Source organism: Mus musculus, chromosome 2 (genome assembly GCF_000001635.26).
Source record: "Mus musculus strain C57BL/6J chromosome 2, GRCm38.p6 C57BL/6J".
In the NCBI taxonomy this organism is placed as follows: Eukaryota; Metazoa; Chordata; class Mammalia; order Rodentia; family Muridae; genus Mus; species Mus musculus.
Genome location: NC_000068.7, coordinates 152748550 through 152765183, shown reverse-complemented (window position 1 = coordinate 152765183; position 16634 = coordinate 152748550). Strand labels below are relative to the sequence as shown.

Sequence of the window (16634 nt, the reverse complement as noted above, 5' to 3'; positions counted from 1 at the left end):
TCTTCTCCGTCCTGTCTTTCCCCCCATCCTGCCTAATGCCCAGCCCCAACCCACTTCTCCAGGAGACCCTTCATGATTTGTTCCTGCCTCCGCGCCCCCCCCCCCCATCTCAATGGTTAAATTTAGATAACAGATAGTCCAAAGGGGAGTTTGCAAGCAGAACAAAGCAGGCTGCTTTTATTGGAGAAGGGAGTGGAGACAGGACTCAGGAGGAGGAGGGAGGGGAGGGGAGGGGAGGGGATGATTGTCTCCTGGGCTGCAGAAGCAGTTTGCAGGGGCTGGCGGCAGACGTGGGACGTTGGTCACTTTTTCCACTCCTTCTTTTCATAATCCCAGTGGGCAGCCAGGCCCTGTATGGGGTTGCTCTTCATGTCCAGGAGGCGCTGGAGCTGTTGGGCTTTCCGTTCTTCCGTCAGGGTGACAACCTTCTTAGGGAACACTGCAGGGAGGGCAAGGGTGAGACAGTGACAGCCCGGGTCTCCGTGGCCGCTGGGACTCTGAGCCTGGTCTCCAGGCACACTGTCAGGGTCCCCTGTACCAAGCGTGCTCTTGTACCTCTAGGCTCTCCCCCACCCCTCTGCCTCTGTCTGTCTCTGTCTCTCTTTTTGAAACATGGTTTTCCTATGTGGCTCTGGCTGTCCTGAAACTCACTCTGTAGACTTGGGTGGCTTTGAACTCAGAGATCCACTTGCGGCTGTGGCCCCAGTGCTGGGATTAATGGTGTGTATCAACAGGCTCTCCAGAGTCTCTTGAGAAGAACGGTCCAGGTCCGGGTTTTGCTCCCAGCTTTGCTGTAGTCCTCCTGCAGCTCCTTCCCCACAGGGAGTCTATTTCCTCACTTGTCTCTGTGACCAGTGGCTGATTTGAGAACTACCTGGGTCACTCCCAACCCCACCACTTCTGCACCGTGTAGCCTTGAACAAATGACTTCACCTCTCTGAGCCTCACCTTCCTCAGCAGCAGGAGTAGGCTCTGTCTGGAGGGCTATGGGGACAGAGTGTGAGAACTTGTGAGGGACTTAGCATGTCTCTGGCTGCACAGAGAGGAAGCCCTGGCTGTGGCTTCCCACTAGATGGGAAGGACAATGGCGTTCCCTCTCCTTCTGTGTCCTGCAGCTTCGGGAGATCATGGGAGTAGTAGGTATGTTAACACTGTTCCCTTTACAAACTGGGGAGCCAGGCAGAGGTGCAGGCCTGTCATCCAAGGGCTTAGAAAGCTGAGGCAGGACAGAGAGCTGGCAGCCAGCTGACAGCCTGGATGACATAGCAATGATAAACACCAGGGGAGAATAGCATTTAACCCAAAGGCTAGACCCTCAGAGAGGGACTTGAGAGACCCTTATCTATGGACTAGAGAAGGCCCAGGGGCTAGAGATCCCAATCTCTATACACTGCTCCCCAGGGTGACCCTTCTAGCCTAGACGCTATCCCTGATACTTAAGAGCCCGTGTGAGCTGTGCTGCATATGTGGGGGTCAGAAGAGGTAGTTCTCAGCCTGTGTGGTGGCGCACGCCTTTAATCCCAGCACTCGGGAGGCTGGGCCAGCCTGGTCTACCAAGTGAGTTCCAGGACAGCCAGGGCTATACAGAGAAACCCTGTCTTGAAGAAGAAAAAAAAAAAAAAAAAAAAAAAAAGAGGTAGTTCTCTCCTTCCAGCACGTGGCTCTTGGAAACTGAGCTCAAGTTGTAGGCGTGGTGGCACACACCTTCCTTTACCCACTGAGCTCCCTCTCTAGTCCCACCAGACAGAGTTCCTCACTGCCCCTGGGGCTCACTGCTCCACTAGGCTGGCTGCAGGGATCCTACTGCCTCTACCTTCCCAGTGCTGGAATTACAGACGTGCTCCACCACAGCCCAGCTTCAAAAATAATAATAACAATAACTATAATACTTATACATTTATATAATTTATATTTTGAATTTATATTATGCGCAATATTATTTTTTAATTTATTTATTCATTATATGTAAGTATACTGTAGCTGTCCTCAAATACTCCAGAAGAAAGAGGGCATCAGATTTCGTTACAGATGGTTGTGAGCCACCATGTGGTTGCTGGGATTTGAACTCGGGACCCTCGGAAGAGCAGTCAGCGCTCTTAACCACTGAGCCATCTCGCCAGCCCCACAATATTATTATTATTATTATTATTATTATTGTATTGGTGTTCTGCTTGAATGTATATCTGTTCACCATGTGTGTATGGTGACAGCAGAGACTAGAAGAAGATGTTATATCCCCTGGAACTGGACTTACAGACTGTTGTGAACTTTCATGTTGGTTCCAAGAATGAACTCAGGTCCTCTAGAAGAGTAGCCAGCGTTCTTAACTGCTGAGCCCTCCCTCTGGCTGGCATCTCAGCTTTTCCTGTCGACGCTGGGATGGGATACGAACTCGGGTCCTCATGCTTACACGGCAAGTTCTTTACTGCCTGGACCACCTCCCAGCCTTGTCACTGATCCTCTCTATCCAGCAATGGAGAAGAAGGGTCCCAGCAACAGCAAACCCTGAGCTAGACCATTCCCAAAGACTTCTCCATCTCATGTCTTTGCAAGACAGGAACTCCCATCAAGCCTTGACAGAAGTCACAGCAGGCTACCCCCCAGCATTTGGGAGGCAGAGGCAGAGGCAGAGGCAGGCAGGTCTCTGTCAATGCAAGGTCATCCTGGTCTACAGAAAGAGTTCCAAGGCAGCCAGGAGTACAAAATGAGACCCTGCTTAAAACAAGTAAATACCCAAAGGACTGGCAAAATGGCTTAACGGGTGAATGTGCTTGCCACCAGGCCTGACTCTGACACTCAAAAGCTGTCCCCTGACCTCCATACTAAATAAAATTTTAGAAGAAAGAAAGAAATGACCCACCTCTGAAAACAAACAAACAAAATCAATCCGTGATGACTCTTGGTGTTCTCAGCACTTGAAATTTTACAGCAGAATGGCGATTGCTGAGGCTCTGTGGCCAACCAAGGCTACTCACTGGGCTTCACACCAGCCAGGGTGTGGGGCTTTGAACAAGAGTGGCCCCATAGGCTCATGCATATGAGTATTTAGTTATTAGGGAGTGCCACTATTTGAAAAGCATTAAGTGCTGTGGCCTTGTTGGAGGAGGTGTGCCACTGAGGGTGGGCTTTCAGAAGCCCAAAATAGGCCCAATGTCACCCTCCCTTCCTGCTGCATGCTGATCTGGATATAGAACCCTCAGCTACTTCTCCAGCACCGTGTCTGCCTGCATGCCACCATGACAATGGACTGAACCTCTGAAACTGTAGACAAGCCTCACTTTAAATGCTTTCCTTTATTAGAGTTGCCATGGTCATGGTGTCTCTTCACCGCAACAGAACACTAAGACATTGGGGTAAAAAAATAAGACCTTATTTGGTTGGTTGGTTGGTTGGTTGGTTGGCTGGCTTTTTGAGACAGGGTTTCTCTGTGTAGCCCTGGCTGTCCTAGAACTCACTCTGTAAACCAGGCTGGCCTCCAATTCAGAGATCTGCCTCCTGAGTGCAGGCATTAAAGGTGTGCACCACCACCACCACCACCACCACCCAGCAAGACCTTGCATTGAGGGGGGTGGATTCCCAGAAAAGGGACATTTCCCATATTTCCAGCTTTCCTTGTAGGTAAGCAAGGACATGTGATCATCTGTAGCCAATAGGACATGAACAAAAGAGGCTGGTCATGGAAACACCATCTTATACATCAAAGGCAAGCTTCCCTTCTGGTTAAGTGTGATGGGGCAGAGGGTCTGCAGAGCTGCCCTCCTGCCTGGATTGTCTCATTGGCCTTTTCCTGTGAGAGAGGAATAAACCCAGTGGTAGTGCTCCTGCCTCCCTAACCCCTGGCTCCCAGAAAGCAGACTCCCAAGTCTGAGGTCAGCCTGGGCTGCAGAGTAAACCTGCTTTCAAAAAAAAAAAAAAAGAAGGAAGCCGGGCATGGTGGTGCACGCCTTTAATCCCAGCACTCGGGAGGCAGAGGCAGGCAGATTCCTGAGTTCGAGGTCAGCCTGGTCTACAGAGTGAGTTCCAGGACAGCCAGGACTACACAGAGAAACCCTGTCTCGTAAAAACAAAACAAAACAAAAAACAAAAAAAAAAAAACAAAAAACAAACAAACAACCCACCACATTCATGTTCATGCACCCACTTGGACCGATAGCCCTCTTGTTAAATCCTCAGGAGAGCACAGAAAGCTGGCTGTTACTAGTCCCATTTTGCAGATGAGAAAACTAATGCCTAGAAGAGCTAATCTCCCTACATCCCCCACTAGATGGCCATGTTCTGTTCTTCACCCTCCCTCTGTGGAGACTTTTCAGAACCCTTCAGATGAGTCCTAAATATGGTCCCCAGGAGAGCTCAGCCTGTGGCTATAAACACAAAGGGCACAGATGGCCTACAGCCATATGACCCGCCCACTCACCATAGACTCGCTGCCACCAAATCACCAGAGCCGTGAATCCAATGAAGAAGAAGACGCAGCCCATCACTGTCTTCCATTCGTTGGAGCGATGGTTCATCTCTGCGAAGGTTTCATGGAACTGGAGCCGGTACACTGGAGGCAGGCAGTGTGTGGAAGGGGACTCATGGATAACCATACCAAGCACCCTAGAGCCAGCTATTGGCCCCTGAGACCCTTGGCTGTCCCTTCCTGCACCATAAGCTGGTCACTCAGCCTCTGTGTGTGCAAGTGTGTGCTCATGGGTGTGTATGTGCAGGAACATGAAGGGTGGAGATCATCCCTCGTCTTCGTCTTCCTTAATCCTTCTCTACTGTGTATTTTGAGACAGTCTCTTACTAAACCTGAAGCTCGCTGATTGGCCTAGATTAGCTGACCAGAGAGATTCTCCTGTCTTGGCCTCTCCACAGCTAGGAGATTGTAGCCAGTGCTTGCCATCCCTATTTGTTTATTTGTCCATGTGCTCACGCTTGCATGGCAGCACTTTATTGACCGAGCCGTCTCCCCAGTACCCCAGCCCATTCTTGTTTGCTTGTATATTTTGCTTGTTTTGAGCTAGAGTCTCATCCCTGCCTCTCTGCTTCTTGGATGTCGCACCCTGTAGGCAGCTCATCCATCAGTTCCTTATTAAACACATTCTGTACCCAAAACCTGGCAACCCTGTGCACAGCAGTGACCAAGGTGAACAAAAATTCCCACCCTCGTGGAACTTAAGAGGGGAGACACCAAATGTCTCAGCAAATGTGTTAGGGGTGGGGTGGAAAAGCAGCCTCCATTAGGGAGACTGAGAAAGTCTCTAAGAGATCTTGGAACCCAAGTTTAGGTACAGAGAAAGTCAAGTTGAAATTAAACAAAGTCAGCATGGATGGTGGCACATGCCTTTAGTTCTGGTACTGGCCAGGCGGAGGCAGGCGGATCTCAGTGAGTTCAATGTCAGCTGGGGCTACATATTAGATTCCAGACCAGCCAAGATATATTATGAAAGCCTTTGTTACAAAAAACCAACCTAAACGTCTCAGGACTTCTACAGTTAGGGAAGGGCCAAGGGCGGGCGGTGTGGCTGAGGGGTAGTGAGCCTCAGGAGAAGGCAGATCCCACAGGATCTGGCCAGCCACAGGGAAGACAGATTTGGGTCCATTCTTTTGGTTTGGTTTTGGTTTTGGTTTTGTGAGACAGAGTTTCTCTGTGTAGTTCAGGCTGTCCTGAAACTCAGTCCATAGACCAGGCTGGCCTCGAACTCAGAGATCTATCTATCTACCTGTCTCTGCCTCCAAAGTGCTGGGACCAGAGGCATGCACCACAACTGCCTGGCTGAGTTCATTTTAACTGAAGAGTGAAGGTGGATTTCTAACACAGGAGTACAAAACCAAGTTTCGATGTGACACATTTTTATCAGGACTTTCCTGCCTTGACTCCCCTTGCTGAGGGTTTTATCTGCTTTGTAGAGCTCGCCCTCCCAGACCTTTGGAAGAAAAAGGGCTCTGCTCACTAATGTTCCCGGCACCCAGACTGCTGGCTGCACACAAGAGGCCCTGTTTTATATCGTTATGACTTTAAAACTATAAAGCATTGGTTTATTTTGAGAAAGAATCTCACTACACAGCCCAGGCTGTCCTTGAATCTATAATCCTCCTGCCTCAGCCACCCCCAGGGCTGGGATTACAAGTGTATATATATATATATATATACATACATACATATATATATATATATATATATATCATCATGCCAACTTAAAAACTTTATTTTTGCTTAAGTTGTATACCTTTTGGGTAATTATCAAAATGTAGTCACATTCAGATCACTCCTTAGGCTCTAACATGGCTATCGGGAGATGCGTGGACCAGGCCTATGGTGGCCCTTGACGCAGCGTGGTGCTTCAACTCAGACCAAGAGACAGAGCAGAAAATCAACAGAGGGGACAAAAAGTGTCTGTGTGCCAAGGACCTTATCTCAGGAGGACTTCAGGAAGGACGCTGACCCTTCCTTCCCTCATTCCTTCTTTCCCCCCTTCCTTCCTTCCTTCCCTGCCTCTCTTCATCCCTGGTCACCCCTCTTTCCTTTCCTCCTTACAGTTCTTTAAGGGTGTCGGCCCCAAGTGAACAATGTTCCTCTGTACTTTAAATAGCTCTGAAACGACTGTGTGAAGGAAAAATGTGAGCTGGCACACTTTCCTGGGCTGAACTGTCATGGGCTGGGCAGTTTGGCTGCCACAGTGACTCTCAACCCAGAGCAGCAGAAAGAAGGGAGGAGGTGGGGTGAAGGTGAGAGCGGGGGTGGGGGAAGGCAGGGGCGGGGCAAGAGGTCCAGTCTCAGTTGCTGTTTGTTGAGGGCATTGGTGCCATCCCATAGTTCACCAACCTTCCCAGAGTGTGTGGTATGGCTGTGGTATAGGCCCAGAACCTTCTGTGTGGAAACAAGTCCTGACCAATGTCTAGTCTAAGCTGTGTGGCCAAGCCAGTGACTTTATCTTCCTGAGCCTCGGTTTTCTAGGGTTGTCCGACCAGCTGCTGACCACTTAATTAATGGTGGGTACAGGGACATACTTAGTGTGGTGACATTTGGGTAAAGAAGGAAAGAGGGGGGAAGCTGGAGAGATGGTTAAGAGCACTGACTATTCTTCCAGAGGTCCTCAGTTTAATTCCCAACAACCCCATGGTAGCTCACAACCATCTGTAATGGGATCTGATGCCCCCTTCTGGTGTGTCTGAAGACAGTGACAGTGTACTCATATATATAAAATAAAAACAAATAAATAACTAGAAGAAAAGAGGGCACTCCCTTTCTGATATAGAGGGGAGAAGGGTAGAATTGAGAGAAGGAAGGGAATGAGGGAGAAGGAAGGAGGAAGAGGAGTGAGGGGCAGAGAGGGAAGGAGGGTGGAGAGGAAGGAAGAGGGAGGTTGGGGAGAGGGGGAGCAAAAAGAAGGGGAGGGAGGTGGGTGAGTGGTGGGGAACGTGGAAGGAAGGAAAAGGAGCCAGACAGAGCTCTGGGCATGTGTTTACATGGCAAGGATTCAGCCTGGCTTGTCCCCAACCATATTGCCAGGATCTGCATTTGTGGTAGATGCCCAGTAAGACACCCAGTGAGTGAGTGAGCGAGCAAGCCAGCTTCTGTCCATTGATACCTCCTGAAATAAAAGATGTCTGCCACCCCAACTGTGGAATGAGGCAAATAGGCTCCAGATAGCCCAGGGCCACATAGTCTTCCTACCTCCTTGCTCCCTGTCTACCTCAGCTGCCTCTCTGTGCCCCACTTAGTGTCATAAGGACCCTCCACACCTGTCACCTGCTGTGACACCTTTCTCCATGTCACTTGGATTCCTCAGGAAGACCTCCTGGAGACCCCATCTGTCTTTTGGATCTGCATTCCCAGGGATACATCCAACCTTAGCCACACATTCTGTCTCATACCATGAGGTCAGTCCAGGTGACTCTCCTCGTGTCCCCCATGTCACTCCCTTCAGACGTGGAAGTTCAGTGAATGAAAGGGTGAGTCAAACTTCACCCCCTCCCTTCCTTCCCCTTTCTCTAGCCAGCCCACCTAGCCCAACACTTACAGGCCACCTTCTCTGCTTGGCTCAGCTGGGTCCAGCTGCCCTTCTCTTTCTCCTTCAGGGCCCGCTGCTCCTCGCTGAGCTCTGTGCAGAAGGGCTCATCCGGCATGGGATAGGAGCGCTGGGCGTAGCAGTCAACGTAGGGGGTCATCCTCCTCTGGCTGCCAGCTGCAATTACAAGGGAGGGAGCTGTGTCCAGGCTGCCCCAGAGTCACCCTCCTTTAATCATGATTTTAATTACAGGCAGGCAGTACATTCCGTGTTCACCGTGTGCCAGCTGACGGCTTTCAGGTGAGTTGTTGGCTCATTGGCCACACGTCACTCTGAGCCAGGTGATGTGGTCATCTCCATTTCATGGATGCACGCTGCAAACCCTGTGTTCTTTGGGAAGACAATGTAAGCCTGAGGGGAAGTCTAGTAAGGCAGAGGCTAGGGGTGAGGAAGGGCTGAAAGAGGGAACTGAGATCCATTCGAAACTGCCATGCAAACTATAAAGTATCCTGTGTGTGTCTTTACACGTGCCTAATGGTGCTTCATTAGAGACAGCTGGGTTCGCACTGCCACTTAACATGCAAGTCACTGTGCACAGTTGTATCTGAGCAGCCTCATCTAGAAGGAACGGGTGATAGATTGTCCCACACCTCAGTGGAGGCTCCCAGATAATCCATCCAAAGTTCCTCTGGGGGAAGAAGGGCCAAGAGTATAGCTCGGTCAGTAGAGTGTTTGCCTAGTGTACAGGAAGCCTGGGGGAGTGAGAAGGTCTGGGTTTGATCTCCAGTACCCCTGAGCATGGTAGACCATGACTGTCATCTCATCACTTGGGAGGACTTGAGAGGCAGAGGCAGGAGGATTAGAAGTTCAAGGTTGTCCTTAGCTACATAGCAATTTCTAGATCAGCCTGGTACATGATAGCGTTTCTCCTTGCCACCCATCCCCCAAATGAAATAGAACAAAAAAAAAAAAGGAAGGGACCTTTAAGTGACGCAGGGTAAAGACAGCTGCAGTGGCTTGACACCTGAGTTCAATCCCTAGAGTCTATGCAAACGTGGAAGAAGAGATTCCACAAGGTTGTCCTCTGACCTCCTCTCCAAGCATGGTGTAGCAGGACCCCATATATCCTGCATGCATACAATGATACATTTTAATGACCCCCATACATGGTGGTGCACAGAAGCAATAATAATTTTTTAAGCACCAAAGGCTTGGCACATTGCAGTATTTGGTGATCATCCCTCCAGAGAGGACAGTTTTCTTCCCAGCCTCTTCTAGAGTCTTTCCTTGGTAACTGGGCCTCAGCTTCTTGCAGACCACTGGGTTTCCCTGAGCAGGGTTAGGAAGTGGAGGGTCTTGCTTGAGACTCCCCTGTTTGTTGACACTAGAAGCAGGAGAACTCTATCAGAGCAGTCTTAGTTCTGCGTCTCCTCTCTCTCTCTCTCTCTCTCTCTCTCTCTCTCTCTCTCCTATTTTTTTTTTTTTTGAGACAGTCTCCCTTTGTAGTCCAGGCTGGTCTCTAACTCACAGTAATCCTCCTGCTTCAGTCTTCCATGTACCGGGGTTGTAATGGATCAACAAATGGAATCTTTGACATTATTCTCCTGAGCCTCAGGACATTCCTCCTGCTATCTGGCTGAAATCTCTCCTGCTTTAGACCTCTTTCTTCTGACCAGTCCTGACACCAAGGTCTGGAAAGGAGAATTCAGGGTCCCCATTCTGCAGCACCCTCCCGCTTGGGATGCAAAGGCCTTAGAGGTAAGGTAAGCCACACTCTAACAAGACCTGGAATGAAGAGTCTGCCCCCTCCTTCCTCAGTGACTCCATTTGCCCGAGAAACTTGGTCCAGGACCCAGGGACAGGATCAAAGGAAGTTATATAAGCTCGTTAACAGGCCTCCCTGTCAGAGCTCTGGATCTATGCTGGGCACCAGAATCTGAGACTTACCAGCATCTCCTGGGCTGTGTGTCCCTGTCCCTCTAGTTCTGAGTCCTGTCCTCATTACCAGACTCCGGGCAGCTCTGGAAAACATCTGCAGGATGAGAGACACATCTTGTTCAGCACCACGTTGCTCTCTGGCTGCTCCTCAGAGTCAGATTCTGATTTGCTGATCAGGTGACCATTCCAGCTTTGTCTAATACCACCATGGGAATTGATGGAGGCTCTAGACCAGTAGTTCTCAATGCTGCGGCGACTCCTTAATACAGTTTCTCATGTTGTGGTGACCCTCCCCAACTGTAATATTATTTTTGTTGCTACTTCATAACTATAAGTTTTGCTACTGTTATGAATCCTAATGTAAATACCTGATATGCCAACGGTCTTAGGAGACCCCTGTAAAAGTAGTTCAACGCCCCCCAACTCCCCTCCCAGGTTGGGAACCGCTGACCTAGATCTTTGGGGCCCTCTTGGGTTCTCCATTCATCATTTGGAAAGTGGGAAGAGGTCAAGCTACTGGGTAAGATGTGAACAGTTTAGGACAGGGAGCCCTGTGCTCTGATGTGATGTGCTCCCATCAGAGTTGGGAAGCTCCACTAATTGTCTTCCCCAGAGAAAAGTCCTGAGCCTCCTTCCCACAGGGCTGTTAGCCCAGACCTCTAAGCAGAAGCTCTGGCTCCAAGGTCTCCTTAATTGACTGCCTACGTGCGCTCTGCCTGCTCCGCTGCAGGAGGAGGGGGCAGGCTGTGCCCTACCATCACTCCGGACTCGGGACGCGGGACATGCAGAGTCTGGTATCCCAGGGGCTTTAGAGGCTAAGGACCAAACTGGGTCAGCGGGTAGGAGAGGCAGCACTTCTAGGAAAAGGACCAGCCCATCCTCTGAAAAGAGACCTCACTTTTGGGGCCCGGTGTGATGCCCGGGACAAGGATAGTCAGTGGGGGAAACCTCAGCAAAAGAGGGCTGTGTGGTGGCCGCCACGAACATCCCATCCCCGCGACCCTTCCCCTCAGGTGGGACTCACAATTGCAAGCTGGAGGCGGCGGAACTATCCAGAGCTGCCCTGCTGAGTGACTGGCAGGGAACCGCAGACCCGGAGAGGGGGACCAGAACACGCCCCGCCTCCGACCGCCACCCCCACGTGGGAACATCCCGCCTCGCCTCGGTCGCTTTTGCAGAGCCATGTCCCCAGAGGCACAGGAAAAGAGAAAGGACTGCGGTTTCCCGCTGGGTCCTCACCAGAGTAGGGACCTCAGCAGACCCCCAGCCGACAGAAGAACAGGAGAACCCTGCCACACCTTTCTCCTTGCCATCCCACCAGGAATGCTGTCTGGTTTGGTTAGTCAGGGTTTTCTGGAGTCCAGGATGGCCTGCAACTTACTATATAGCAGAGACTGGCCCTGAGCTACCTCTTGCCGCCACTTTCAGGGCGCTGAGATTACAGGTGTGACGCCAGAGCCCATCAGTCATCCAGCCTTCCGCCCCAGGCAGCCTTTGTGTACCACTGTGGGCTCTCCTGGGCCCTCCACCCTAAGAGGGGTGCAGTAAGGGGAGAGGGGAAAGCCTCCTTCTGCCTCAGGCCACCAGCGGTCCCAGGATTCCAGAGGTAGAGGCAGGAGGATCACAAAGTTGGCTTTGCTGTAGGACGCTGTCTCTAAGGAGAGATAAAGCCACCCCCGGGATTTCTCATCTGAGCTGTGACTCTCAACAAGTGGCCTAATGTCTCTGAGCTCCAGTTTTCACTCCCCTGTGAGAGACCAAAGGTTGGTTCCTACCTCATGTATCTCACTTCATAGGCGGTGATACTTCGTTACCAGAGAAACCTCAGGTACAATAAATAGTCACCTACTGACCTAGCACTCTGGAGGCAGAGACAGGCCTCTATGAGTTGGAGGCCAGCCTGGTCTACATAGCTAGTTTCAGGCCAACCAAGGCTACATAGTGAGACATCACCTCAAAAATAAAAACGGAGAAAGAAGGAATTATGTATTGATACTGGGCCAGTGAAGCGCCCTTGGGAAGCAGAGGCAAGTGGGTCTCTATGAGTTCAAGGCCGGCCTGGTCTACATAGTGAGATCCAGGACAGCCAGGGCTATGTAGGGGGACCGTGCCTCAAAAAAAGATAAATAAATAAAATCAATTATTATGTACATGTATGAGTGTGCCTCCCCACAGTGTGTGTGTGCCTCCCCACAGTGTGTGTGTGTGTGTGTATGTGAGTGACATCCCCACATGTGTGTGAGTGTGCATCTCTATAATGTGTGAGTGTGCATCCCCACATGTGTGTGAGTGTGGGCATGTATGTGCAGTAGTAAGCCGGTGGAGTTCAAAGGAAGGATTTCAGGAATCATGGGTCCAGCATCAAACTTGCCCAAGTTGTTCAGCAAGTGCCCTAATCTCATGATGAGTTCAAAACCAACTTAGGCTACAAAGTCAGACCTCTCTTAAAAGTTGGGCAGTGGAGTTAGGTGTGGAGACACGTGCTTATAATTCCAGCACTCAGGAGGCTGAGGCAGAAGGATCACATTGAGTTCAAGGCCAGCCTGGACTACATATTGATTACCAGGCCAGCAAGGGCTACATAAAAAGATCTTGCTTAAAAAACAAATAAAAACAAAACCAGTTAAGAGATGGCAGCTGGGCTGGGGCGGTGGTGGCATACTCCTTTAATCCCAGCACTTGCGGGGCAGAGGCAGGCAGATTTCTGAGTTCGAGGCCAGCCTGGTCTACAGAGTGAGTTTCAGGACAGCCAAGGCTATACAGAGAAACCCTGTCTCCAAAAATAACAAAAAAAAAAAAAAAAAAAAAATGGCAGCTGGTCGGTATAGCTCAGATGCCTAGCAGGTTTGATCCCAGCACTCAAAACAAAACAAAACTTTTTCTTTTTCTCTTTTCTTCTCTTCCTCCTCTTCCTCCTCCTCCTCCTCTTCCCCTCTCTCTTGCTCTCTCTCTTCTTCAGAATGTATTGAGACCGACCCAGAGCAGCTGCATTCGTCCCCAGGCTACAGTGACAAGCCAGACATACGTCCTGCTCATACAGGTCCACATCCAGCTCCAGGCAGAGGGAAAGACCTGCTGGAGCCCAGAGACAGGAAGACCTGAGCGTTTTCCAGAGCAAAGGAGAGGCTGCAGTGGACAGGGCAGGATACAAGAGGCAGGCTACATGAGGGAGAGGGAGGGATGAGCACAGGTAAGGACCCTGAATCGTATTCTAGAGAGAGGACTGGGGCAAGTGGCTAGTGGCAAGTGCTTGGTCGGCATATCCAAGACCTGGGTTCAATCTCCAGTACCAAAAAAAAAAAAAAAAAAAAAAAAAAAAGCAAGGAGCAAGAGGCAGCCAAAGACCTGAGGCTGTGGAAGTGGAGGAAGGAGGCCAGGATGGTCAATAGACTGGTATGTGGGGGCTGTGGTTCCACTGTGAACTGGCATCACTGTTTCCTGGTTTTGTGTCCATGGTATATGCCCACTCCCAACCCACCCATCAGGGTTCCAGTTAGCCCGTCCAGCCCAGCTTACTAAAAGGAAGGGGAAAGATCCAAGGGCAAACGCATAAGGAAAGATACTAGAAAGAACTTACAGGCAAGATGCAAATCACCTCTGTTCTGGCCCTGGGTAGCAGGACCTGGAGAAGGCAAACATGTCATTGTGGGATTCCAGCAGCCCTCTGCCAAGTGACAGGCCCTGCCTGTTTCTAGTGGTCACCCCAGGAGCTGTCCTTTCCTTCCAACCAAAGTAATTCTGTATTTGAGAGATAGCAACGAACAGTTTCCCCCTTGGAGACTGACAAGGTGCGCTGTGGAGTAGCCCTCAGGAGCAGAGGACAGAGGAAGACCCTCAATCATACAGCCTGAAGAAGCACACCTTACGGCCCAGCATCACTCCCCACAGTGCTCTGTGCCCCTGCCCCTCCCCCACCAGTGATTTAACCTAGGGTCTTGCCACCGCACCCAGCATGCCTTCAACATGGAGGTGGGGGGAGGGAGGGCAGGTATCTGTGTTGGGAAGAGTACCTTCTGTGTGGGCTCTTGGGCAAGCAATGCCACTTTCTGGGCCTCAGTTTCTCATCTCTCACAGGGTCTCCCTGGGGAAGGCTTCTGTGGACCGTGACCCTCTGCTCTTCCCTGTCCTTTCCCACCAGCCTCCGTGGGAACTCCAGGCTTGTGATGTAGTGAGGCTATGATGAGGAACATCTGTTTGGAAGCTCTGCCCAGGGCTGAGGAAGAAAGTCAACACAGGACCCCTTCAACGGGCATGGCACATATGGTGGCTCACTGCATGAAGGGTCACTGAAGTACATCCTCTGTGGGTCCTGGACCTGTGACAGACTCTCTGCACCTCAGGTCACTCTGGGGTCCCGGGCCAGGGAGTGAGTCTGCCCCTGAGATCCTGTGTGAGACTGGCCCTCATGATGCCCTCCTGTGATGTGGGGACTTGGGAGTGCAGACAGGAAGATGAGGAGTTAAAGGCCATGCTCAGCCACGTAGCAAGTTTGAGGCCATCTTGGGCTACCTGAGACTTCAAAAACAAAATAGAATCCCCGTTGGGCACCAGAGTAGGGAGTACTCCTTACCGGCCCTGCGCTTTTGCCAGCACCTGTGAAGAAGGGGCGGGTTTGTCATTTTTCTGTGGGCACTAAAGCTCAGTATTGGGGACGTGTATAGAAAGGCAGCTAAGGCTGACATGGTGAAGCACGCCTTTAATCTCAGCACTGGGGAGGCAGAAGCAGGTGGATTTCTGTGAGTTCCAGACCACACAGAGTTGCATAGAGAGGCTCTTGTTTTGTTTTGTTTTGTTTTGTTTTTTCTTTTTGGTTTTTCGAGACAGGGTTTCTCTGTATAACCCTGGCTGTCCTGGAACTCACTTTGTAGACCAGGCTGGCCTCGAACTCAGAAATCTACCTGCCTCTGCCTCCCAAGTGCTGGGATTAAAGGCGTGCGCCACCACGCCCGGCTCTTGTTTTGTTTTTTTAATCTTTTGGTTTCATTTAATTTCTTTTTATTTTTTTAGATTTATTTTATTTATATGAGTACACTGTCACTGTCTTCAGAGACATCAGAAGAGGGCATCAGATCTCATTACAGATGGTTGTGAGCCACCATGTGGTTGCTGGGAATTGAATTCAGGACCTCTGGAAGAGCAGTCAGTGCTCTTAACCGCTGACCCACCTCTCCAGCCCCCTACTCTTTCTCTTTTTAAAAATAAAAGTTGTGTTTATTTTTAATCATGTATGTAATTTTATGTATGAGTGCAGGTACCCAAGGAAGCCAGAAGGAAGCCATCAGATCCTCTGGAGTTACAAGTGGCTGAGAGCTGATGGTGTGGGTGCTGAGAGTCCTTACAGAGAGCAGTAAACTCTAAACTTGCCCGCAGCCGGCTCCTGGCACAGCTTCAGACTTCCTTATGTCTTTGTGTTCACTTACTTTGCTTTTGTTTCTCTTTGTTAGTTTCATGAATAGACGTCTGTATTATTGACTTGGGACATATGTGTGTGTAAAGATTTATTTATTTATTTATTTTATTTGGTTGTGAGGCATCATGTGATTGATGAGAGTTGAACTCACAACCTCTGGTCACTCCAGCCCCGCTCACTCTGGCCCAAAGATTTATTTATTATTATTTTTAAGGCATTTTTTATTAGATGTTTTCTTCATTTACATTTCAAATGCTATCCCCAAAGCCCCCTATACCCTCCCCCCACCCTGCTCCCCAACCCACCCACTCCTGCTTCCTGGCCCTGGCATTCCCCTGTACTGGGGCATACGATCTTCGCAATACCAAGGGCCTCTCCTCCCATTGATGGCCGACTAGGCCATCCTCTGCTACATATGCAACTAGAAGACACAGCTCTGCGGGGTACTGGTTAGTTCATATTGTTGTTTCTCCTATAGGGTTGCAGACCCCTTTAGTTACTTGGGTACTTTCTCTAGCTCCTCCATTGGGGGCCCTGTGTTCCATCCAATAGATGACTGTGAGCATCCATATACACTGTAGCTGTCTTCAGACACACCAGAAGAGGGCGTCAGATCTCATTACGGATGGTTGTGAGCCACCATGTGGTTGCTGGGATTTGAACTCAGAACCTCTGGAAAAGCAGTTAGTGCTCTTAACCACTGAGCCATCTCTCCAGCCCCTATTTATTTATTTTTGTTTTGTTTTTCGAGACAGTTTTTCTCTGTGTAGCCCTGGCTGTCCTGGAACTCACTCTGTAGACCAGACTGGCCTCAAACTCAGAAATCTGCCTACCTCTGCCTCCCAAGTGCTGGGATTAAAGGCATGTGCCACCACTGCCCGGCTTATGTTGTTTTATGTAATTAGTTCAGTTTCAAATTATTTTATAATTTCATTCTTTAGAGACCTTCTGGCCTATGAGTCGTAATTGTAGCCTGGCATGGTGGGGCTCACCTTTAATCCCAGCTGTTGGGAAACAGACAGGCAGATCTGTGAATTCAAGGTCAGCCTGGTCTAGGGTTAGTTCTAGGACAACCAGGGTTTCAGGGAGAAACCCTGCTTCAAAAACCAAACACACAAAATTGGTGATTGTCTATCAACCTACTTTCCACTTTGACCTCTCTACCCCGAAGGGCTCTTCCTTACACAGTCACTGGTGTGCGCACGTGCCTGTGCATGGCTACCAGGAAGCCAGAAGAGAAGACTTAGGTGTCCGGCTCTATCATTGTCTGCCTTACTCCCTTGAGTTAG

The 16634-nt window shown here is 50.0% G+C and overlaps 2 protein-coding genes and 1 long non-coding RNA gene across 5 annotated transcripts in view; 2 read left to right on the top strand and 1 right to left on the bottom strand.

Moving 5' to 3' along the window:
* The window catches only part of Bcl2l1 (BCL2-like 1), a 75072-nt gene extending 68620 nt beyond the window's left edge, over window positions 1-6452 (top strand). Inside the window, exon 5 of the mRNA NM_001289739.1 lies at window positions 6263-6452. The gene's annotated coding sequence lies outside the window, so the exon portion shown is untranslated. The remainder of the gene's footprint in view (window positions 1-6262) is intronic.
* Window positions 145-11268, bottom strand: Cox4i2 (cytochrome c oxidase subunit 4I2). Of its 2 annotated transcripts, none has more exons than XM_017319347.2 (5): window positions 11175-11268; window positions 9945-10029; window positions 8010-8174; window positions 4415-4546; window positions 145-439 (listed from the first exon to the last, which is right to left on the bottom strand). In XM_017319347.2, exons 2-5 carry the CDS (start codon window positions 10027-10029, stop codon window positions 303-305), a joined length of 519 nt encoding a protein of 172 aa, XP_017174836.1. In that variant the 5' UTR covers window positions 11175-11268; the 3' UTR covers window positions 145-302. The 2 variants fall into 2 exon arrangements, with proteins under 2 accessions (XP_017174836.1, NP_444321.1); NM_053091.2 differs by lacking the exon at window positions 11175-11268 and adding an exon at window positions 10960-11011 and having other exon boundaries at window positions 147-439.
* Gm32057 lies at window positions 7378-15209 on the top strand. 2 transcript variants are annotated; one of them, XR_866864.2, is made up of 4 exons: window positions 7378-7941; window positions 8250-8297; window positions 12895-14275; window positions 15187-15209. It is a non-coding gene; the product is annotated as a predicted gene, 32057 (long non-coding RNA). The 2 variants fall into 2 exon arrangements; XR_375135.3 differs by lacking the exon at window positions 15187-15209 and having other exon boundaries at window positions 12895-13125; window positions 14074-14655.
* The last annotated feature ends 1425 nt before the right edge of the window (window positions 15210-16634 follow it).